We start from the raw sequence: 18,731 nt of genomic DNA, 5'->3' as shown, positions 1-18,731 counted from the left end.
CTGGTCAATTCCAGGTAGTGGTGGGGTGATTAATGAGACCGCCAAAGACCTCCACCCCAGTTGGCTTCAGTGGGAAGCAGGGATTGAGGAAGGCATAAAGGCAGAAGATGGCTGGGCAGAGCGAGCCTGCTTCCACCACCACCACTGTCTTCGTCTGTACAGTTGTTCAATCTGCCAGAGGCTTCCGGTTGCCATGGTAACTGTTGGGCTCTGCTGCAAACTCAAAGCAGAGCCTCTGAAGTTAGGTACCAAACACTGGAGCTCCACAAACGCTAAGCCAACTGGGGAGGGAGCAGAGAGCAAGGACTACCCATGTAATAGGTCTCCAACTCCTATGGCTAAGAGGACCTTTTTAAAATAGAATTTTTGCTTATGTTTTTGTAAAATGAGATTGTTCTTGCCGGGGATTATTCATGAGCATCATTTTTGGTGCCCTGGGAGAGGCAACTGCCAATCCTCTCACTCATAAGGGCAGCGGAAGGGGGCGGGGGGTTGGAAACGTGATTACCAGGAATGCACCAAGCCCGCTCATTCATTCATTCAATTATATATTCAGCATCTCCCGAGAGCTCATCTGTGCCGGGCAGTGTGCCAGCTGCTGGGTCTGCAAAGAGAAACGAGACACCGGCCGACACTCCAAATTACCAACGATGATTAACAAAAAATAGCAGAACCTTCGTGAGCCTGGGGAAACGGATTAGGTACTGCCTTCCCTTGGAAGGCAGATTCAGAATCCAAACCCGGGAGAGAAAAGGCAGCAGCCCCCGAAATAGAGTCAGGCAGGAGGGAAGGTCGGGGGAAGAGGGAGACTTCTTTTCCCAGGGAGGGAATCTGTCAAGGCCACTCAAACGTTTCTCCAAGGCTGCGTGAGAGAAGAGGTTTGTTTTTCTTTTGGAAAGACGGAGCCCTTTTCCCTACTGGGCTCCGATTTCTAGTAGGAGAAGCCCCGCCTCTCAGGGCCGGAGATTGGCCCAACTCGTTCTCAGATAATTTATGCCAACATCCTCTCGGTCTTATTGGCTCCCCTGCTCCATTCCGCTGGGAGTCGCATCCTACCTGGTTGGGAGGTGTACTGCCTTCCCACACTCTCCCTTCTCGTACTCACTCACCCAGCTGCTGCTGAGGTGGGAGAAAAAGTCCTGGCTGGGAGAACTGAGCGGAAAAAGCAATCCTGATGGGTTCTTGGAAAGCTGCTCTCTTCTCCCCTTTTCTTTTGTGGAGCCAAAGTAGAGTGGTGAGGCTGATGTTCTTGTTACTGACCCTGCATTTGGGAAACTGGTGAGTACATTCAAGGACTTGAAACTATTCTGTGGTATCCACCCACTCCCCCCTCATTTCTCTTTCTTAAAAAAAAAAAAAAAATCATTCTAAGTTAAGTAATTTGCATTCCCCTGGGCACAAGTGCGATCTTTAACCGTCCTTTTATTTTCCGATTAGATCTACTTGTTTTCAGATAGAATGAAAGGAACCTATGTGTGAAAGCGCAGAGGGGAGTTGAGTTTGGGTTTGTTTTGTTTTGTTTTGTGTGACTTGCCACAGTGGAAACTAGTAAAGGGTCAGTTACTGGGAGCAGGGAGGGGGAGTAGAAATGATTTTGCTACTAAATTTAGTGAATGGATGTCACTGATGAACTTTCTGGATCATTCTGCATTTTAAAGAGAAAGTTATTTTAGAAACTTGTTACACAACATGGTATGTATGATGCTTTTCTATAAAGTAACGTTGATTTTTCCCTTATCTTTTTTTTTTTTTTTTTTGGTATTCTGGAAAAACCAAAGTTTTATATCAAGAGAGATTATAAATATGGCTTAAAAATCTTTTGGGTTTGAGGGTGTGCTATATTTAATTTGGAGATAACCATGTATATTTTATTGAGGTATGTAAATAATTTTTATTTTAATTGGTTGTCTACAAGTAAGAAAAAAATGTATGGATGTGAATGTGGTGTGTGTGTGTGTGTGTGTGTGTGTGTGTGTGTGAGACAGAGAAAGAGAGACAGAGAGGCAAAGAGAGAGACAGTAGCATCCCCAAGCCTCCAATTTAACAGGAACAAGACTTGAGCTTCTTGGATTGTAATATCTTCCAATAAAACTTTGAAATAATTCTGGTAGAAAAATAAAATGGTCAGGTATAGAGGAGTAGTGGCTGAATGGAATTAAAATATATTAACAGACACTATTTAGGTCTTGGATATACAATACATATCATGTAAATGTATTTTGTATAAATGCATATTTAAAATTATATTATTATATTATGTTATCCTGTTTAGAACTCCAGAATAAAATCACTATGCAGATGGAAACATGCCTCTATACTTGTGTCATTACTGAAATAAATTATTATGATGATTAATTTTAGTATATAGCTAGAGTGAATATTGTTGTCATTACCAGCAGATAGAACAACTGTATTTTCTCTCCAAAAACAGGAAATGGATTAAGCTATACTAAGCAATATTAGGCTTGTCAGAAAATGTTTGACATGCAATGTTTTTTTTAAGTATTGCAGTTTTAGTTTATTCACCTTTTTCCCTTAGAAACTTAAATGTTCTGCATGGGCACAAACATACTACCGACTAATTATTTGTGGTATATAAGTTGTACCATGATGGCTTATTTCTGTGAATATATTATAAAATTATAGAAGATATTTTGATAGATCATGTATCAGTGCTTTCACGAATCTTCATAATACTACAAATGAATCTGTGTTCTCATAAGTAAAAACAGATTTACCCAGTGGCTTTCTGAAATAACAACCTGTATGCTCCTTTACCTTTGTAAGTAGGAGTTTCCCTTGCAACCTAATAGGCTGATCCTTAAAGGACATACCGTCTACCTACAAAGATGTTTTATTTAAGTAATATCTTTTGTTTTTGAGGATATTTACATTGCAATCCTCATAATTCGCTCCAGAAGTCTCTTCACGCTGCTCAGAATTAAAGAGTTATGCAGTGTAGTTGACAGGGATGGGTTCTAGAAGTCTGGAGACATGATCACCTGTGTCAAGAGTCCCTAACCTCCTTGAACAGTTTCTTCATCTAGGAAATGAAGGGTGGTTGGAGATCATTAATGATTTCTACACATTTTCGTAGTCAATATGTTTACTATTTGAACTGAAACATAAAATACCTCAGTGGTTGCTCTACTGGGTTTTCTTTGCAGTTTTCAAGAGTGGAATTCTAATTGAAATTCCATGTACTTTGTTTTACCTTATGTATGAGTCAGAGAGGAGGCTTATGTAGTTAAAATTATATATAGATAAATAATTATATATAGATATATATAGATAGATAGATATAGATATATATAGATAAATAATTATATATAGATATATATATAGATAGATATATATAGATATATATAGATAAATAATATGTATATATAAATAATTCATTTTATCACAAGACTACAGATAATTTGGATTATTCTGGCCTATAAATAAAAGAATATTAAAAAATAAAGCTATATATTGCTGTTATAATTAGCTCTCAGGGCCTCCATAATGAGAGTTTGTGTCTTCACTTTAAAGTAGCTACAGGGGCGCCTGGGTGGCGCAGTCGGTTAAGCGTCCGACTTCAGCCAGGTCACGATCTCGCGGTCCGTGAGTTCGAGCCCCGCGTCAGGCTCTGGGCTGATGGCTCGGAGCCTGGAGCCTGTTTCCGATTCTGTGTCTCCCTCTATCTCTGCCCCTCCCCCGTTCATGCTCTGTCTCTCTCTGTCCCAAAAATAAATAAAAAACGTTGAAAAAAAATTAAAAAAAAAAAAAATAAAGTAGCTACAGTTGTGGTGAAGTTTTCATCCTTTTACTATTTAGTTGGAGATAATTGGTTTCAGCATGTATAAACCATTTACATTCATATTTCCTTCTCCCTTTCTCCTTCTTTTGAGGGGCCTTTCTAAAACTAATCACAGTTCTGTTTTTAAGAATTTTGATATGCTGGTTTCTAAAATAAATCTTTAGAGTCATCTATTTGGGGATTTACCAAATTGGGGGTTATTATTTCTTATATCTAATCAGAGACAATAGCTTGCTTCCTCATTAGTTTCCATCAGGTGCACAGAGAAGAGACACTATATTGATTTTTATATTGCTGAACTCTGAAAGCCTATCCTCTTATTGTAACTAAAAGCTGTAGTCATGGTACCTATGTTTCATTCTCTGTGAGGCTCTATGGCATCTTGATAAGTTGGTTAAAATCTCTTAAGCCTGATTTGACTTATTTGTAATGTTGAGAAAAGCTAATTATAATCCGATTTTTAACAAGAGTTGAAAAAGTAGTCGGAGGCTTTAGTTGTTTTAAAAAGTAATTTCTGATAAGCTTTGACTGAGAAGTTATATTCCGAAAGAGCCCAGGGAACATAACTTGTTTTGTTTTTGTTTTTTTTTCAAACAATTTCATGAGTCAATAATCATACAGTTTAGCGTTCAGTTGCCCAAATGAAAATATTCAAATACATTTGCTTTATAAAATATATTATTTTCAAGTAATTTCAGTAATATATTTTATGGAGATACTAGTGAATGATTTTTCTTTAGGCATTTAGATTTTTGACTTAATTTTCTAATACAATACAATTAAACTTGAAGACAAAATTACTGAGTAATGATATTCCATGATCATAAAATATTCAAAGAAAGACTAAGAGACAAATGCTTTTGAAGCTAAAATGCCAATATCATTATTGATAAATCTCTTGTGTTTAGACTCTTTTAGTTATGCCCTTCTTCCATTTTATTCCATAATATATTATGAGACACGCTTTTGCCTAAGCAACAAGAGGACATGTTTGACTTTTTATTCAATCATTAAATAGGCTAACCTAATATTTTATAGTTATATAAAGGTGATTAAAATTTGTCTAAGAAAATATTAATGAAGGCAGGGTCCCAAAGGAGAGGAGACAAGGTAGGGTGGAAAACCAAAAAAAAAAAAAAAAGGGCTCTTAAGATTTATTTATTTAATTATTTATATCAAAATATAATAAATGACTACCATGAGAGAATGAGGAAAGGTGGGCATAAATTAAATGTATGGACCTCAAGAGAATAATTCACAGGTACACACGGTACCAGTGGAGAATCCTGGACTTGGCCATTAGAATGTAAATCCTAGTTTTAGCTCCACCATTTCCCACTAGGGTGATTTCAGGAAAATCTTTGAGACAGAGTCCTCATTTGTGAAAATAGAAATGACACTCTCCTTTCCAGCTTGTTTCAAGACCAAGAGAGAAAATTTGTGCAAAATACATAGCATTTAAAATTTTAACTGAAAAGATATAACGATGGATATTCTGGGAATTACAGTGATTCTAGTATAATTTATACTGGTTAAAGTTGTCTCAAGTACGGTAAAGTCCTTCAACCCTTATGCATTATTAGGTATCTTTGGGATTCCAGTGAGATTATTCATAATTTCATTCAACAAATACTTCTTGAATGCCTGTTACATGCCAAACAAAGTGCAACGTGCTGCGTTTGCAGTGGCAAATAGACTAGATATGCGTAAAACCTATATGCAGCTTTTACTCATGGTAACGCCTGGATTTATGGTATTAATCAAAGCAAAACATTTTATAGTCACAATAAGGAAATATATATTCAGAAGGCCAATGATAAACAGAAGAGTCTGCTGTTGGAACAGATCTCAATCAAGGAAAGAGAATTAAAGAGCCAACAGATTTCTCACCAGCCATACCCGAAGAGGGAAATGTCTCCAGAATTCTAAAGCCACAGGTTCAGCATAGAACATTGTACTTAGCCAAATTACCAATCAAGTATGAAGGGAGAATAATATTTGCTTCTATTATTCTCCCCGTTTTACAGATGGGAAAACTGGGGCACAGCAATTTTTAAACTCGCTAAACATCTTGCTGATAAGTGCTGAATCCAACACTCAAATCCATGTATTCTATGCCCAGAGCCTGCATTCTTAACCACCACACTTCTCAGATTACAAATGCAATTTAAATCAAAGCAATTAGCATGACTGTAGATGGAGGGGGGAAGAAAGGAAGAGAGGGATGAAAAGAATGATGAAAAGAAAGGACAGACCATGCAGTTGATGGAAGCATAGTAAGTATAAAAATTTGTGTCGCTATCACATAATCTGGAATACTATGTATAGTGCCAGATTAATTATTTTAAGAAAACCTTTAACAAAGTGGAACACTTGATCTAGAAAAAAACACCATAGGATAAAGAGTTAATAGCAAGAATTTGGAATCCAGAAAAGGTTTCTTGAGGACTCGGAATGGCAACTTATTTTTAAGGATGCTAAATAAAATCATGGTTGAATTTATTACACATAGGTATAATAGACATACCATCACTGACTAGTGGAAGCTACGTGAAGTCACATTTTCTTTCAACACAAAAGGCCTCTAACAAAATTATGGATGCCTTATCACCAGACTTCTTCAAGCAGAAGCTTGTTAGAGTTCTTGTGCTCTGTGGGAGGCAGATGAAATTTATGTCTCTATTTTTAAATATCTCAGAATCTAATTCTATCTACACTAAAATAGTGTAACCAATTGAAGCCTCATGTTTCAGGAAATAGTGTTAGCTATTAATTCACTCAGTAAACATCTATGGAGCATTAGCACTCATTCAACAAATATTTACTCAGGGCCCACGGTGTGTTAAGCAGAGTTCTGACAGCTGGAGATGCACTGGTAAGTAAGACAGAATCCTTGCCCTAATAACATTTGTGTCCTGTGTATGGGGCATATATGGAACAGAATATATGCTCAATGTACAGAACAAAGAAGGCAGAGTCCCTGTCCTCAGTGAACCTGCATTCTGGTAGTTTATGTTGATGATAAAATGCTATATAATTGGTATTCCGAATTCTAGATGAACTAACTATAGCGCGGACATCATAGAGGCTGGCATCAACTGCAACTCTGGGAAAGGACTCAATGTCATGGGCATAAGTTTGGGTCAGTATTAGTGAAGAAGAAAGAGTGGGAGAGACAGAGAGAGAGAACATTTCCTTAGTAACAGTTCTTTTTGAAAAACCTTCAAATTGTCAGAACCGGAATGACTAGAAAGATATTTTTCTTGTTTCAGTTCTACCCATTTGTATTCTCTTCTTTTTTAAGTGAATGGTCTGAGAGGATCCTTATGTCAATGAATATATTTTAATTTCTCATTTTGTGATTCTAAGAGTTAGGGAAAAAAGGTATATTTTTCTGCATTCAGAGGAACTCATTGCCATATCTTTATTCCACTCGATTTTAAGATCTTTTAATATGTTTTATAATTTAATAAGCTTCAATATTATGCCTCCACTTTGTAAAATTTTTAGCAGAATTATAGATTTTATCTGATGCATAAGAACATCAAAGGCGTAGAGAATGTGAGTGTCATGAAGAATTGTACTGTTTCTATTGTATGTTCTCTCAGGGTCTATGTATATAAATTCGAACAATAGAGAATTTGGTGTTAATTTTAATATACTTTTAACCCAATGGTCACTTTTTTAATAGATTATAATGAAAATTATGGTTTATTTTCCTTCTTGTAAGAATATGTTTTCTTTTTATTCTGGCAGGGCAAACTTCATCTAATAATTCTTTTTTCGATAATTTCCTATAAACTCCCATACTGATTCTTCTATTTAGTTATGAGGATTTTAACCTCATACATGTGAACTATGGGATTCTGATTAAAACTTCATTAAATTTACAAGCTAATTTGGGGATTATATATTAACGGTAGTGTCTTGTAGCCAAAATATATACGTTGCCTTTATGTTTTGTTTCTGTTCCGATAGTCTTCTGTTTTTTTTCACAGAAGACTTGTACCTTCCCTGTTACGTTTCCTCTTACTAATTTTATGTCAATTTTATAAGTCTGACAGTAGTACTAGTATCAGAAAGTTACTTTGTTCTTTGAAATTAATTTTATATTAGGTTAGCTACATTAGTAAGTTCTATTAAGGCAAATGATTTTTGTTTTCATTTGTTTGTTTTCTTGATTCACTTTAATTTTACTTGCAAACAGCAAGATGGGCTTGAATATTCTTTCCATTCATTCAGTGAATTTTTTTTGTGGGACACCTACTGGGTGTCAGGCACTGGTCTGGGTGCCAATGATATAACACTGAAAACCTTAACCGCTGCCTTCAAGGAGTTTAGAGATGTCCATAAATAAATAAGGTAGTTAAGAGGCCCCTGGGTGGCCCAGTCGATTGAGCGTCTGATTTGGGCTCATGTCACGGTGTTGGGGTTCATGAGTTTGAGCCCCGTGTCAGGCTCTGTGCTGACAGCTCAGAGCCTGGAGCCTGCTTCGGATTCTGTGTCTCCCTGTCTCTCTGCTCCTTCCCTGCTCGCACTCTGTCTCTCTCTCTCTCTCTCCAAAATAAACATAAATAAATAAATAAAGTAGTTAATTAAGATGCAGTGTGGTCAATTTTATGGGAGAATTAGATACTGGACACTTTGGAAACAGAGTGGAACACACTTAATGTTCCAGGTTAGGGTCCCTTCTCCTTCCTCAAATTTCCTAAGTATTCCTCTTTGTGTGTGTTAAGTGATGAGTCTTACATTCTCTCGTGCTAAAAGGAAAATCATAGAATTGAGTGGGCTATCATTTCACCTCTCTAAACCTCCGAAAGTTCAGATCTGTAACCCTGTTACCTACCAGGCTTTTACTTCTTCTGCTTCCCTACTAACTTGTACACACAATAAAAATGATTCAGAGCTGCAATTGTAGAAGGGAGCTTTGTCTAAAAAAAAAAATTAGCGGCTGGAATATAGAGGAAAAAAGAAAGCAAGAAAATTCGCTTTTTTAGTTTACTTTCATTTTCTTTGAATTTCAGATCTAAAATCAATATCTAGTCTCTAAAAACTAGCTCCTGTAGGCTTTGGCATTAGGATATCTCCTACTCAGAAACATGAGAACAGGCATGTTTCTTTCCTGGAACTTATCACTTGTCTTATGCTTATAAAAACATATTTGAAATTTATAAACAAAGGCTAATCTGTCATGCACAACAGATCACAGATGAGGCCTGGCTTTGAAGTATCATCTTGACCCTCTAAACAGATTAATGGAAGAGTTTTCCCCAGGTGTCAGAACCAGGGCATTTGAAGTCACCTTTATATGCACTATATACAGGGTGACTATATAATTTATCATCCAAATTAGGTCATTTTGTGAGTAAAAGAGGGTGCAATTATTATTCTAGGAAAACAGATAGAAACCACGGCCATCTTGGGCAAACTCTGATGAATGTTTAGCCTATGTATGAAAGACAGGTTATATTACTTGATTGACTTGCTATAGACCTATATTATTTTTCTCTGTCTCCTTGAAATTATCAAGGAATCTCTGATTCCTTGAAATTATTATTCTATAAAGATCATATAGCATATATAGCATTACAATTCTGTTTGTAATTCTCCTTATAATTATAGGATATAGCATACTTTGGTTTACTTAGTCTGTTTGAATTATTATTAGTTCAAAGCTTTTGCTTGTTTTATTAAGAATAGTAATAACTCATTAGAGTAGTTTTTCACAAACAGTAAGTATATAAACTGATCGATTTGCATAATGTATTAAAATAGCCTAGTAAAACAAAAACAAAAACAAGAAAATCCAACACTGATGTATGTGACTCAAAATTTTTCTTTAGTAAATAGTTAGCAGTGTCAGTTAAAAAATATGTGGGAGGCAGAAGCTTTGGAGAACCAGATACCAAGCTGAGATTAGACACGTAAGAGAGTTTTTAATTTTTTTTTCTTACATTTATTTATTTTTGCGAGACAGAGAGAGACAGAGCATGAGCAAGGGAGGGGCAGAGAGAGAGAGGGAGATACAGAATCAGAAGCAGGGCTCCAGGCTCTGAGCTGTCATCACAGAGCGGACGCCAGGCTCAAACTCATGAACCACGAGACCATGACCTGCGCTGAAATCAGATGCTCATCCGACTGAGCCCAGGGGCCCCAAGAGATTTTTGAGAGAAATGCCTATGTAAGGTAAGCAGGAGGAAGTGGACATAAGGAAAGAGAGGCTTCAGATAATAATGGAAGTCTGACACCTGTGAACACAGGGGAGAAAGAAAGTTTGTGTCAAAAGAGTCTCAGACTTCTAATCAAGTTTTGCGCAGGCTAGTGAGAATTGTCTCACATAAGCTGCCCTTTAGAGGAGTCCCTGGTCCTGTAGGAATGGAGCTGTACAACTAGGATTTCTACTACGTTCAGTTATTGCTACGAGCAGCCCAAGGGAACCTTGGGTCTCCTGTAGATGCAGGTCTGGTCCAGAGGGCCGGCAGCTGGGCCATCAGTCAACCACGTTCCCATGGAGGGAAAACTGAGGAGCGAATTTTCAGGGCTGCCCCTGCTGTTTTCTTGGCAGAGTATAAAGCCCCGCTTCTCTCTATAAAAGGCTCTGTTGAATTACTTACGTTTATGATTAGAAATTTATTTCCGAACACTACCTGATGTATAGGAAAAGGCAGTTCATTTTTTAGGTAGGCATTAATGACACATTAACTCCTTTTCATGTCTTTGTATTATAAAATTCCTCAGAAAGGTCATAGCATACTATTAATATACAAACAAAATTTAATTTTCTATAGCTCCACTAGTGTAGAATACTTAGAATACTCATTATGCAGCTTTCCCACCAAATCTTCAGCCATTTTATACATAGGCTTTGATAAAAGCAAATTGTTATATGTTATATATAACATTAAATCATGAAAATAATGTTCTATTTTTTACAGACTGTTCAATCTGTATGATACATCAGTCAAATGGGTACAATCAATCAAATCAATCAAGTGGGTACATTCATTACATCATAGGGCTCTATAATTATTTACTTGTCCTCTTAGTATTTAAAATTTGTGCTATTTAAAATTTTTTTAACGTTTTTATTTATTTTTGAGACACAGAGAGACAGAGCATGAATGGGGAGGGGCAGGGAGAGAGGGAGACACAGAATCAGAAGCAGGCTCCAGGCTCTGAGCCATCAGCCCAGAGCCCGACGCGGGGCTCGAACTCATGGACCATGAGATCGTGACCTGAGCCGAAGTCGGACGCTTAACCGACTGAGCCACCCAGGTGCCCCTAAAATTTGTGCTATTATAAATAATACTGTAATAAATATCTTTATATGTTATGGCTTTCTGTGTCATTTGTTTAAATAGGTTTCTCCTTTATTAAAAAAATAAGATAATCTAGATCAGTAAAGCAACTTTGTCTTATTTTCAGGACTTAGCACATTTGTAGTACATGATATTTACTCTATAAATGAGTTAAAGCATTGGATTGGAAGTTGAGCACACATGTTAGAAAGTCTTTTTCATCAGAGCATGTGTTTGTGATTCCTTGAAATTATTATTCTAACCCTTTGGAATTCAAGGATGGAGATTAAGCATCCTATTCATGCGCAATCCAAATATACTAATTACTTACCGTAAGAGTTGCTGTGTTCTTATGAATTAGAAAACTCACAGTCCAACCACCCTGAAATTTTTAGTGAAGATAATGAAACTTCCAAAAAAAACCAAAAAACAAAAAAGAAAAAAAGTGAGAGAGACAAAACAAGTCTTCAAATTAATCAATATTCCTGGTTCTATTTTTTAAAAGGGTGTATCCTGGAAATTCTAGGAATTTATTTTTTCTTATCTGTAAAACAGAAACATTAATATTTATTTCATGGGATTACTCTGGATTAAATGACATAAAATGTGGAAAGAACCTAGCACACAATTACTAAAACATGGTAAGAACTTAATGATGCACTATAGGTATTCAGTAGTTGATAGTAACAATAAAAATGTCAATCATTAAGATAACAATTATTAAAATTTTATACTCAGTGGTCTAAATGTATTTCCACTAACTATAAAATTATATTTAGTTAAATTATTTAAAAGAAGTGCTTGAGCATGAGTCAAGAAATTCTCAGTGTTACCTAGGAAAATCATACTTCTTTCCCCTATGTGAATAGTCACTCAACATATGTAAACATTACAAATATCCCCCAGCTGTGAAAGATATCGAGACATCAGATCAACTATGTGAATTATTTTTAAAATTATGACAAGTACTTTTTAATCACCAAAATAATACCAATAAGGTCTTCACATACTTAATGAATATTCCGAAGGTAATTTAGAAAGCTTGGAGGGAAGATACAGAAAAATTAACCATAATGAAATTTCCTTTCTATTAGTGCCAAAAATGAGGACAGTTAGCTTTGTGATAGCACTGAGAGTCTCATATTACCTTCAAGCCAGCTGGGAAAAGAGGACTATAAATCACTATGAACTTGTACTTTGGGATTATCAGGACATTGCTACTGTTAAAAAATAGAAAAGGCTTTTATTTTTTTTTCATGGAAACTTCCATTTGACTACAATCATATTTCAAAGAAAGATCGACTGCTTCTATGTTCAGTGGCCTGCTTCAAACCACCAGATGTTTCACTCCATAAACTGGGAGTTTAAGCGAAATGGATGCTCTAGAATTTGGGTTGTTGCCAATTTCTTAGCAATTCTAATTGGATAAGATAATGTTCCTGGAGGACACACCAGCAGGGACTCTTAATACTTCACTATTTTTAGTGATTTCTTTATGAATGAATGTAGGAGTGTGTATATTTCATTGAGAGAAAATAAATTATTTTAAAGATGATCATATAGCTAGATTTCAGTAGTGTATACTTTTTGAAGTTAAATACAGCAATACAAATAATATAAATGGGTGCTTCATTGAAAACCTGTTAACTAAATGTACCATTGGAGTTTACGTAGGAATTTAAGTTGTATACAGTGGTAATAAAGTACCCCCAAATCTCAGTGGCTTACAACACTCAGTGTTTCTCACTGAGGATGCATGTTCCTTGTAGATCAGCTGTGGCTCTGTCCGTGTTGCCTTCGCTCTGGGAGTGAAGTAATGGAGTAGCTTCTACATGTTTCTGGTCTTTTGGCAGAAAGACAAGAGAGATATGATGAACTGTGCTCTGACATCAAATCTGCTCGGTAGTGATGCAGGCCACATATATTCCATTAGCTAAAGCAGACCACAGGGCCACCCCTGAATTCAGTAGAACAGGGAAGTACAATCCTCCAGCAAGGAAGGAGCATTTCAAGTCACATGACCAAATTAGAAGTCAGTGGAGTGAGAAGTATAATTTTCTGACAGGAAGGAGAGAAGAAATACTGAGAATAATAGTCCTCTCCATTATCTGTTGATAATAACCATCAATAGAATTACAATGGAGAAGAAATGACTAGTCGATACTTTAAAGATGAAGTTTTCATTTATAATGTTAATTTGTACTCATTAAGAATAAAAAGGGTGGATGTTAATTAAGCTTATTGTGGTAATTATCTTTAAATACACATATAATTATGTTGTACACCTTAAATTTGTACTATAATATACATTGGTTATATCTCAATAAAACTGGAAAAGGTTTTAAAAGATAAAGAGGGGGAAGGCTGCATTAGCGAAGATGTTTTAGGTCCAAAGCAAAAGAAATCAAAATGGATAGTGTGGAAAATTAAACTAAAGATACTGAGATAAATTTGCATGTTTACTGCTAGAGGGAAGCCTATCTCTGAAATATTTGGAAATAACTGATGTATTTTGGATTTACCTAATTTCACCAATGTAAGTGTTTATCCTTTTGACCCTTTTTCACTGGAGGGCTGAGATTTGCTGGAGTAGGTGTTAAGTCTAGGATGATCATACTCATTTGAGGATGGCATTCTTTATGAATAATGAAGAGTAGTTTGTTACTTCTGATGAATTGTAGATGAATATCTATATTGCTGCATTTTCTACCACAACGCAGGATTAAGCTGCATCCTTATGCTTGTTAAACACAGGGGTGTAGTAGGAAGCATTAACTGAAGAGTTAGTTAGGACTTGTTTTTCAGTTTTCCTAATAAAAGTGAGTTTGTGCATTGGCTAGTTCCCTACTGTCTTCAGTTTTCTCATTTACAAAATGAAAGCAATGGTGTTATTTGGTTTCTAAAGTTTCACTTCTGTTCATAAAACTTGATAGTCGTGTCCCCCTTCATATATGTCAGGTGAGTCACCCATTCAAGATTTGATGACAAGACAATCTTTGAAAAAGTTCTTAGAATATGATATCTAGGTTCTTCTGAATTGAAAGAAGAGGCATAGATGTATTGAATACTTTTTCCTTTATTCTTCTTTTCTACACATGAATTTTTAAATATCTCACTACAGCAATTATTACAACTTTTCCTGTATTTATTTACCTTTTAATTTTTTGGGGGGATGTGTTGTGGTTGAGTCACCATAAACAGTTGTGCAGATTCTATACTGCACAAATCTAAGACCATCATTCACATTTCCAGTGCATAATCTCTATGACCTTAAATGACAACTGTGGATGTGGTCAAGATTTAACTTATTATTTAAAAATCATGTGCTACACTTCTTGTACTGAATTCTTAATTTTTGAGTATTATTGTATCAGCATGATTCATATGAAGAAAGTATCAGTCTTACAGAATGAATGTAAAATATTTTTAATGCTTTTTTCTCCTCTTACTACTTCCTAACAAAGAAATAAGAATTATGATTATCTTAAACTGTGTTTTTAAGTACACAATTTGTTGAAATTTCTATCATTTTTGAATTATTTAGTGTTGATAAAGTGGATGACGAAGATGATGAGGATTTGACAGTGAACAAAACTTGGGTCTTGGCACCAAAGATTCATGAAGGAGATATAACACAAATTCTCAACTCATTGCTTCAAGGCTATGACAATAAACTTCGCCCAGATATAGGAGGTAAGTTTGAATTATCTGTTTGGGATTTTGGTGACTATGAAAATCTTATTTACTGATGTCATTTTAATCATATAACTCATATTCCTTGAGTGTCTGATGTATGTCAGAGACTGTTAAGTCTGATAATTTATTAGTTACATTGGCAGTGTTAAGAATTCACACTCTGATGTGGGAAGAAAGACATAAACATTTTTGACATAATTATTTTACAACTGCTACAATAAAGAGTACAACAGCAAAGTTTTGATAAAACTGCCTGAAAAGCTGAGAGATATTTCCTAAAAGAGATTATTTGAAAGGTAGGTAGGGATCTAGTTTTGTGCCCGTGCAGCACTGTTTTAATTAATGAATTCTAAGCCAGTAATAGTGCAGGTAATCTTACTTTGTTCTTCTCAGTCATTTGTATTTAAGTGTAAGTTTTATAATAATTAACTTCTAAGTGCCCCCCTTGACTTTTTTAAAACAAACAAAAAATATAGATCAGCCAACATTTTCATTGGGATTGCATTAAATCTATGGTCAATATAGAGAAATTGAAATCTTTACCGTATTGAATTTTTACCATACCAAGTTCATAAGCATCATCCCTCTCTCTCTCTATATATATATACATATATATACATATATATGTATATATACATATGCATATGTGTATATATGTATATATGTATATATATGTATATATAGTTTCCTGTGAAGAAATGTTGAATATATTTTACTAGATTTAATTCTATATATTTGGATTTTGTGTTGTAAGTGTAAATACATTTTTAAAAATTTATTTTCTAATTTTACATTAGCTATATATATATAAATGGCTAAATTGCATATTTTTTGTCTTCAGAAGCCTTGTGAAATTTCTGTATCAATTTTAATCATTTATTGTTATATTCTTCTAGATTTTCTATAAAGATAGTTGACCATTACAAATAATTACTGCATTGCAAATAGTGTCTACTTTGCAAATAAAGAATATTTTACTTTATTTCCAAAATTATGCTTTTTTTCATGCCATGTTGAATTGGGTAGGACTAGAGCACATTTTGAATAGTCTTGGATTGTTCCTGGTATCAGGGAGAGCAATTCATACTTCACTATTAGGTATGATTGCTGTAGGATTCTTTTTTAAGATGCTTGTTAGTTTCTCTTATTTGCTAGAATTCTTTTTTTCCTCTATGTTTTGAATAATTTCTGTGTAACCACTGAAACAATCATATTGATTGTGTTTTACTGTTTGTTCTATAAGTAGCTTTGTCTGATTTTTAAAACTTTGCAGTTCTGTAACAAATACCAGTTGGTTGTGATATGGTAACTACAAAATATCACTAGATTCAATTTGATAATATTTTGTGTTGGAATTTTGTATCTATGTTCATGAAAGACATTAGCCATTTATTTTACTTTCTTTAATGTCTCTTTTAGTTGCAGAACTGAGATCATGATAGCATCTACAAATGAGTTATGGTTTACCTCCCTTTTCATCTCTGAGTTTATCTAAAATGGATGATATTTTTTCCTTAAATATTCAGGAAAATTATTTGGGGAAGTCATGCTGGTCTAGAGTTTGATTTGGGAAAAAAATTTTAACAGTTCAATTACTGTATTTTATTTTTTTAATGTTTATTTATCATTTTATTTTGAAAGAGAGAGAGAGAGAGTGCAAGCACAAGCGGGGGAGGGGCAGAGAGAGAGGGAGAAAGAGAGAGAGAATCCAAAGCAATCTCCACGCTATCAGCACATAGCCCAACTCAGAGCTTGATCCCACAGATCATGAACTGAGCCCATATCAAGAGTCAGACGCTAAACCAGCTCAACGGAGTGTGAGCCATCCAAGTGTGCTGGTTCAATGATTTTAATAATCAGGTTTAGTAGGCTGAACCTCTTAAGGAATATAAATTTTCAAATTTACTAGTGTTAAGTTGTTTCATAATAACATTTGCGATATTTTTTGTATTTAAGATCTGAAGTTTTTTTCCCTTTTTTGTCATTTCTTTTTTTAAAACTTTTAAAAGTGTTTATTTATTTTGAGAGAGAGAGAGAGAGAGAGAGAGAGAGAGACAGAGAGAGAGAGAACGAGAACGCACAAGTGAGAGCCAGTGTGTGAACAGGGGAGGGGCAGAGAAAGAGGGAGAGAGAGAGAATCTCAAGCAGGCTCCATGTTGTCAGTGCAAAACCAATGCAGGGCTGTATCTCGTGAACCACAAGATCATGACCTGAGCCGAAATAAAGAGTCAGACATTTAACTGACTGAGTCACCCCAGTGCCCCAAATATCCATGTATTTTTATTTTATATTTTGAAATACCAAAATTCACTCTTATTATCAAAGTGTTTAAAAGCAATTAGTTTTTACCATGAAATTATTCCATTTGTTATTCTTTACTTTCTTCAGTACTGTGTCCCCATTTAGAAAAAATATTCCTTACAGTGTTTCTTTTGGTGTAAATTTCAGGGCAAAAAATTATTTCTGTTTTTACATGAAAAATATTTTTATGTTGCCTTCATTTGAATGGTATTTTCAGTTAACATTTAAACCCAGGATAGTTGCTGTTTCCTGTCCAAATTTTATAAACCTCACTCCATTTTATTCTATATTCTGTTATTTCTGTTGAAAATCACTTTTCAACAACAATGTTGCTGTTCTAGAAAATAAACTATCTTTTATCTCTGCAGGGTTTTTTTTTTTTTTTTTGTCTTTGGGTTTCTGCAGTTTTATGTAAGGCCCCCAGACTTTTTGTTTTGTTTTTGGTATTTGGGAGAGTTCATAGGGCTTCTTGAATCTATTTGTTGGAATCTTTGATTGCTTTTGGAAAATTCTTGGTGAATATTTCTTCAAATATTTTTTCTGTGTCAATTTCTTTGTGACTCCATTGCACATATGTTTGACGTTTTCCTTAAGTCTTTTTTTTTTAAATTAATGTTTATTTTATTTTTGAGAGAGAGTGGGGGAGAGAGTATGAATGGTGGAGGAGCAGAGAGAGAGGGAGAGAGAGAATCCCAAGAAGGCTCTGTGCTGTCAGTGCAGAGCTCACTGTGGTGCTCGACTCCATGAACCATGAGATCATGACCTGAACCAAAAATCAAGAGTCAGATGCTTAAGTGACTGAGCCACCTAGGTGCCCCTCATTCTCTTTTATTATTGGCCTCTTTTCTGGATCAATAATTCTTACTTGCAGTATTTGCAAATGATTTTTAAAGTATTTCAAGTATTTATCAAATTTGCCATCTTTTTATCTATTTTCTTATACATATTAGCTGTAATTATTTTAGTCTTTGATAATCACAGTATCTTGATCACTTGTGTAACTTTTTAAAAAATTTCTTTTTCATTTTATGTCTTGGTTTAAGTTGATTTGCTTGTTTCATTTATTGTATGTTAATTTTTTATTGAATGCCAGTAGAGTATATTAAAAATATGGAGACTTAGATGATGTTATTTCCTTCCAGAGAGGATTCTAATTTTGTTTTAGTAGTCAAGTTAAGGAAATTGCCTTTATTTGGCCCAAACTGGTGTATTTCTTTTTGTAAAACTTTGCTTTTCCTCAGGGCATAACCATTTGAAGTGTTTCCACTGATAGCCTGAGGTTTGTACTAGGAACCCCTCTCCTTGATGGCCCCACATATGCCAGAAATAGCTGAAATCTCTACATATTATTTTAGATTCTGATTTATATTTGGTTTCTTAGCATCACACTGTGCATATGCACAATTTAGGGATTAGTAAATACCTTGAGGAGAAATTGCAGGTAGAATGTTTGATTAAATTCTTCTCTGTTGGTTCCTTTCTTTCTTTTTTTAATATGAAATTTATTCTCAAATTGGTTTTCATACAATACCCAGTGCTCATCCCAACAGATGCCCTCCTCAATGCCCATCACCCACTTTCCCCTCCCTCCCACCCACATCAACCCTCAGTTTATTCTCAGTTTTTAGGAGTCT

At 35.1% G+C, this 18,731-nt stretch overlaps 1 protein-coding gene across 1 annotated transcript in view; it reads left to right on the top strand.

Annotated features, from left to right (window-relative positions):
• The first annotated feature begins 325 nt into the window (after positions 1-325).
• Positions 326-18,731, top strand: part of GABRG1 (gamma-aminobutyric acid type A receptor subunit gamma1) — a 70,733-nt gene continuing 52,327 nt past the window's right edge. The window contains exons 1-2 of the mRNA XM_060655130.3: positions 326-1,278; positions 14,645-14,793. Of these exons, the coding sequence (XP_060511113.1) occupies positions 1,175-1,278; positions 14,645-14,793 (253 nt within the window). The 5' untranslated portion in view covers positions 326-1,174. The remainder of the gene's footprint in view (positions 1,279-14,644; positions 14,794-18,731) is intronic.

This window comes from Panthera onca, chromosome B1, assembly GCF_046562875.1.
Source record: "Panthera onca isolate mPanOnc1 chromosome B1, mPanOnc1 haplotype 2, whole genome shotgun sequence".
Classification (NCBI taxonomy): domain Eukaryota; kingdom Metazoa; phylum Chordata; class Mammalia; order Carnivora; family Felidae; genus Panthera; species Panthera onca.
The sequence above is the reverse complement of the archived record's forward strand: the minus strand, read 5'-3'. Positions and strand labels throughout refer to the sequence as shown.